This window comes from Aedes albopictus, chromosome 3, assembly GCF_035046485.1.
Source record: "Aedes albopictus strain Foshan chromosome 3, AalbF5, whole genome shotgun sequence".
NCBI classification, from domain to species: domain Eukaryota; kingdom Metazoa; phylum Arthropoda; class Insecta; order Diptera; family Culicidae; genus Aedes; species Aedes albopictus.
In genome coordinates this window covers 85,672,489-85,679,250 of record NC_085138.1, presented here as the reverse complement: position 1 = coordinate 85,679,250, position 6,762 = coordinate 85,672,489, and the positions used below count along the sequence as shown (strand labels likewise).

The 6,762-nt window shown below is 41.9% G+C and overlaps 1 protein-coding gene across 1 annotated transcript; it reads right to left on the bottom strand.

Moving 5' to 3' along the window:
• Nucleotides 1–249: 249 nt before the first annotated feature.
• On the bottom strand, nucleotides 250–675 carry LOC115260938 (keratin-associated protein 19-2). Its single transcript, XM_029862308.2, has one exon. The coding sequence runs from the start codon at nucleotides 673–675 to the stop codon at nucleotides 250–252; it is 426 nt and encodes a 141-aa protein (XP_029718168.1).
• Nucleotides 676–6,762: the final 6,087 nt, after the last annotated feature.

Here is a 6,762-nt window from a genome sequence, read left to right as displayed (position 1 = left end):
TTTGTTTACGCTGCATGGCATGGACGCATCAACCAAAGTTGATGAAATAGAATGTAGCTCAACAGCAATGACTAGTTCGGATATCTGCGTCATAAACTAGGGATTCCACGCATGACTCATTCAGAACACGAATTAATAAATCAACACCGTTAGCCTAATCTATTCTGGTTTGGTTTATTACACATACACTTTATCTAACAATAAATAATCTCATTCTTACAACTGATGACCTAATCTGGACAATTCTTTTCAGCCAAAGAATCCATATCCCGAACCGTATCCATACTCGTAACCTCCGGCATAGCCTCCACCGTACGGCGCAAAGCCTCCTCCGAATGGTCCATATGGGCCATACCCATAACTTCCGTAGGGTCCAAATCCTCCGTATGGTGCTCCGTACGGCCCTATCGGTCCACCGTAGCCACCGTAACCTCCTCCATATCCGCCACCATATCCACCACCATATCCAAAGCCTCCTCCAATCAGTCCCACCCCCACACCGACTCCACCAAATCCAACGTGCCGTTTAGCACGCACCACTTCCGCCGGTTCCTTCACTTGCATCACCGGGATCAACACCTGCTGCGGTCGCTGCTCTACCAATACCGGAACCGCTCTGACGAAACTCAAGCACACCGCACACAACAGCAGCAATTCTACCGCCAAAAGCTTCATTCTGCCGGAATCCGTGCAACGGTAAATCTGCACCAAAAGTGAACTGCCACCCGCCCGGTAGAACTCAACCGTTTTATATTTGCAAAATACAGCCGAGCCGAGCCCCAGCGGTTCCGTTGTTTACAGTTGCCGTAAATTTTGGCACGCGGAATCGGATTTGCATATTTCGCGCTCGAAACGGAAAAAAAAGCCGACAGAAATTGTCTCATCTCAAATTCACCCGCGCAGCACAGTGGCACAATCACTGGTCAAAAATTAATAAAAATATGTATATATAAAAACCTACTCAGTATTTTTACCGTCAAGTCGCCATGCACCGTGTGTTAAAAAGGATTTGGAGAGAAAAAGAGCTATCGATTTACATCAATTCACACTGTTTCAAAGGGCCCAATTTCGTGACCATAATCATTTGTGACTGGAAAAGTTGATTTTAGAGGTTTAGTGTCTTTGAAGAACTTGTTTGGTATTACGAAGCCCTTCTTTGAAAAGTATTTCTAACGTGAGTAATCTATCTAGAAGTAAGAGTGAAATACATTTTTTTATTAGTGAAGATATAGCGTGCAGCAGTCATCCGCAAAGTTGTAGAAAATATTATTATGCAAAAACTTATTGTTGTTACAAATTATTGTTATTTCTGCTCAATTTAAAGAGACATCAGCCGTTACTTGTAAACGTTCCCTTAAAATCAAGTGTAATTTTTTCTAGATACTCTTGGGAATCATTAAATGTTGTACAATTTTTGTTCTGCATGATTAAATACACATTTCTTCCAAAGGCAATGAATTAATATTTGAAGTCATATTGTCATATTTTGTCATATTGAAAATCTTTATAGAACATTTGAAAATTCCTAAAAACGTCTAGAAGTGGTTACAACAAATAAACTGATTTTATGGAGTCGTTCACTAAAAATGGCCCATAAACATAAACGTAATCTTAATCAAATTTCTAGCCATTAATTAATTAATTTCGTCAACGGTTTTGAACTACACACTTTATGTATAAGTTTACAGATAATTATATCTTACTTACCTTACCGATCAGGCTAAGGCCGGTGTGGCCTCTGCTGTACATAGTAGCCGTCTCCATTCCACTCGGTCCAAGGCTGTTTGTCTCCAGTTAACCAACACAGAGTGTCCGCAGATCGTCCTCCACTTGGTCGACCCACCTAGCTCGCTGCTAGGGGTCGCAGTACCGACCACTTTTGGTGAGTACCGGTATTTCGGTACTGGGGCTTACAGTACCGGTAGTACCGGTAAAATACCGGTACTGGAAAATTTTCACTAAAATAAAGAATAATCGATTTTACACAGAAAATTTACAATTTTCCAGGCTCATATAAATTTTGGTTTTCAGGGTGTCATAGAAGCTAACTAGAAAATAAAATTGGACAAAATATATAGATTTTTTTTTTTTCATTTTTATTTATGTGTATTTTAACTTAAATGCTAATTCTACACTCAAAAAATATAGAAAGAAATGAGTTGTATGAAACTGTTTTGCGGTTATTGCTAGAGTTATTGTTAAGCTTCTGTGCAGATTCACAAGCAGTATCTTGGTCAGTCTAAAATGTAACAGGAACAACCTTACGTGTACCAAAATCAGATAGATAGCTGCAAGGTGAAAACAGAAGAAGATTTAACTGATTTCTCCTTGATGATGCTAGCAACGGATTTTCAAAACAGAAGAAATAACAAGAAATCATAACCGAACAAGTTTCTAAACTAGTAAATCCATTTCCAAAACTCAACGTTCATTAAACCAATCACTACTATGATATCCTTGATATACAGAAAGGTTGCATATATGAAATGTTTGTTTGTTAAAATACTTGGTTTCAAATGTTTTCGTTTATTTTCATTATAATGACCGGATTTCAGCATTTCGGGAGAGATTTCACGGTACCGAAAGTACCGGTACCATGGTTCAGGCAGTACCGGTATTTCGGTACCAGAAATTGGTCGGTAATACCGGTATTTTCGGTACCGGTACTACCGATACTACATCCCTACTCGCTGCGCTCCACATCTTCTTGTACCGGTCGGATGACTCTCGAGAACCATTTTAGTCGGGTTCCTATCCGACATCCTGATGACGTAGCCTCCCGATTTTCGCGGTATGGACGATGGTTGGTTCTCTTAGCAGCTGATGCAGCTCGTGGTTCATTCGCCTTCTCCAAGTCCCGTCTTCCATCTGCACTCCGCCGTAGATGGTACGCAACACCTTCCGTTCGAAAACTCCAAGGCCATAGAGAACGACAGGTCTAATCAGTGTTTTGTAGATAGTTAACTTCGTGTTACGGCGACCTTTATTCGATCGTAGAGTTCTGGGGGGTCCAAAGTAAGCACGATTTCCTGTCACAATGCGCCTTTGAATTTCTCTGCTGGGGTCGTTGTCGGCGGTCACCAGTGAGCCCAAGTACACGAATTCTTCATCACTTTCATCACCGTCGATAGAAATTCGGGGCGGCGGGCGTGGTGATTCCTCCCTGGAGCCCTTTGCCATCATGTACTTTGTCTTCGTCACATTAATGACTAATTCGATTCGCCTAGCTTCACTCTGTAGTCGGGTGTACGTTTCCGCAATCGTCTCAAATTTTCGAGCAATAGTATCAATATCATCAGCTAAACCAAGCAGCTCAACGGACTTCGTAAAAATCGTTCCACTCGTGTTTATCCCCGCTCTCCTAATTACACCCTCTAAAGCAATGTTGAACAACAAGCACGAAAGACCATCACCTTGCCGTAACCCTCTGCGAGATTCGAAGGGACTCGAGAGTGTCCCTGATACTCGAACTACGCACATCACTCGATCCATCGTCGCCTTGATCAATCGTATCAGTTTATCCGGGAATCCGTATTCGTGCATAATCTGCCATAGCTGTTCACGATCGATTGTATCATACGCCGATTTGAAATCGATGAACAAGTGATGTGTGGGCACGTTGTATTCGCGGCATTTCTGCAACACCTGGCGGATGGCGAACATTTGGTCCGTTGTAGCGCGTTCACCCATAAATCCTGCCTGATATTGCCCCAAGAAACTCTCTTGCAATCGGTGATAGACGGCGGCATGAAATTTGAGAGAGTACCTTGTAGGCAGCGCTCAGTAGTGTGATCGCGCGGTAGTTCCCGCAATCCAACTTGTCGCCCTTTTTGTAGATGGGACACACGATACCTTCCATCCATTCCTCCGGTAATACTTCCTCCTCCCAAATCTTGGTAATGACCCAGTGTAGTACTCTCACCAGTGCTTCTCCACCGTATTTTAGAAGCTCGCTTGGTAGTTGATCTGCTCCTGCGGCTTTGTTGTTTTTCAACCGATCAACCTCCTCCTCAATCTCTTGGAGGTCAGGGGCCGGAAGTATTTCGTCCTGTGCACATACTCCTAGATCTTGTACCACGCCACCTTCGGTACTTGCAACGTCGCCGCTGAGGTGCTCATCGTAATGCTGCCGCCACCTCGCGACCATCTCACGCTCGCTCGTGAGAATATTCCCAAGATTATCTCGGCACATGTCGGCTTGTGGCACAAAGCCCCTACGCGAGCGGTTCAGCTTCTCGATGAACTTTCGTGTGTCCTTAGCGCGGGTACAGCTCTTCCATCGCTTCGGGATCTCGTTCTTCCTGCTGGCGCTTCTTCATCCGGAAGACTGAGTTCTGCCTGTTCCGCGCCTATCTGTAACGTGCCTTTGCCAGTGGATAACTGACACTGAGGAAGATTACAAGTGGTAGTCGAAATACGCGCATCTGTCAAAGGATAAGCAATTAGGGCGGAATTAAAACGTACAAAACTGATTACACTCATTCGAAGAAAAAAGTTGTTCATGATTCTTGAAATTCTCGAATTCTATTCTATTCTATTCTAGTGCTTGCACAGCCAGTATTGAAAAGCATCCTGGAAATATCAGAAATACTTCAGATATTTTCTTGTCAATATTAATATCTGCAGCATATCAGGGATGATGTGATACAAATATTAAAACGACCAGGCCCCCAATTGACGCAATTTTTAAAATATAATAAAGGAAGAAACGGGGACAACCATACCATCCGTTTCATTTGCAGGGGAAGAGGTATGTAAGTATAACCGTTGGGAGTGGCGTAGCTAAGAAGGTTAATGCGCACTCCATGGTAGTATAATTTCGAGGGATGGGACAATGACATTTACATCGTATGCCCTGGCCCTAATGCCTAAGGCTTAAGCGCCAATACTCGCTCTCTGAAACGAAACAAAATAACTAACGCTACTAATCTCAAGTGAGACAAGTTTGATAAAGAAAATGGTACAATAACTACAATAAAATAAATTAGAAAGATCTCACAAAATTTGAACCGGAAATCAATTAAAACATTGATCATAACGAAAAGCTGCATCCACCTCCAAACATTAGTTACAACACGGGTTCCCAACCGGTGGTCCGCGGCCCCCTGGGGTGCCGTGAAGCCAGTCCAGGGGGACCGCGATGTTACCAAAAAAAATGTTCAATTTTTATTCTATTTTGTGCAGATTATACCAATTTTTAGTTTTTTATACCGCCACCCCCAAAAGCCACTATTTGAGGAACAAATTTTCAGTATAAAACGCCTTCGGTAGAAAAAATTTTCGGCTGCGCCGCTATTTTTCAGCTACGAGTCAAATTGAATGTACATGACATTATCGTTTACGAAATGTGAGTGTCGAATGAAAAAACGTATCATTGATCGTCGAAAATTCCTCCCACAGTAAATGTCTGGCTTCGTCACTGTACCCAAAAAAATCTCGGTTTCGTGCATTAAATTCATATTTTTTCTAAAAATTTTCATAGGGCCCCAGGCGTTTTGAGAATTCTCAAAGGGGGTCGCTACCTCAAAAAGGTTGGGAGCCCCTGAGTTACACCATCTTCTTCTTTGTTCTTCGCTTTTTTTATTTAACATTTGAGCTTTGAAACACAGATCAAAATGAAAACGATCCGAGGCGGCGTTGACATCATGACCGCCACCAATTCCATTTCACCTCTGTCACCAGACATCTCTCATATTCCAATGCATCGGATGCTTTCACTATTTCTATTCAATTTTCTTCATTACCTTCGATTTTCACTGCGAAATCCTCAGAACAACCAACATGACGAGCAAAAAAATAACGCGAATACGACTCGAACTGTCCGTTTGCATCATCAACTAAAAGATCGCAAAACCCGTCACCACACCCTCAGCTCTTTTCATTCATCTCCTTTCAGCAGTATGATTCCTTCTTTCTCAGCAATTCCCCAACAAAATCGGCCAAAAAACTCTTCACGAACCGAATCTAAACTCAATTCCTTTTCTTCACTAGCGTCCAATCCGCTTATCCATCGATTACCTCCATCAACACAAAATCGCAATAGTTCTTAATCGAACGCCGTACCTCACTGTTTCAGTTTAACTCACACTGTTCAAAACCCGTCACCAGATACTCAGCTTCTCCACAGTTCAAATCCACTTCACCAACCGAATCCAAACCTGAATCCTTCATCAACACCGATCAATCCGTCGATCCATCGAATCCCTTCTTCGATCACCAAACCAAAATTCCGCTTAACCGAACATTGAACATTCAGTCCAATGAACAAATTGATTTTAAAATCTAGTGGATTTGGTTCGGTTTGGCTGATTGTAATTTGGAAAACATAATTGGATCCTCCAACACTCGTGTTTCTAATAACGTGTTCAATTCTCTCACAGATTGTTACCATGAGTTGGTGAGAAGTTAGAATCTGACATCGATTAGGAGAACCTGAGTTCAATTAATAAAAGCTCTGGCATTCTTATCCCGAGCAAAGTCTGATAGCAAATTGAAAACTAATTTTGATGTTGTGATATTGCAAATTTTGATAACTCAGGTTGTTGTCGTTTTGGTCGCAGAAATGATAGCAGAAAAATGTTCCTGTGACAGAAAATTGAAAACCATTCCTGCTATCGATGATAGCAAATTGATAACTGTTTTTGTTATCAGCGCAAGAAAAATGAAAAATCGTTAAATGTAGAGTTTTTCGGTTGATATCAAATCTTTAATGCAATAATACAATTGCACTAATGATATATCCCTAGAATAACTTCACATAGT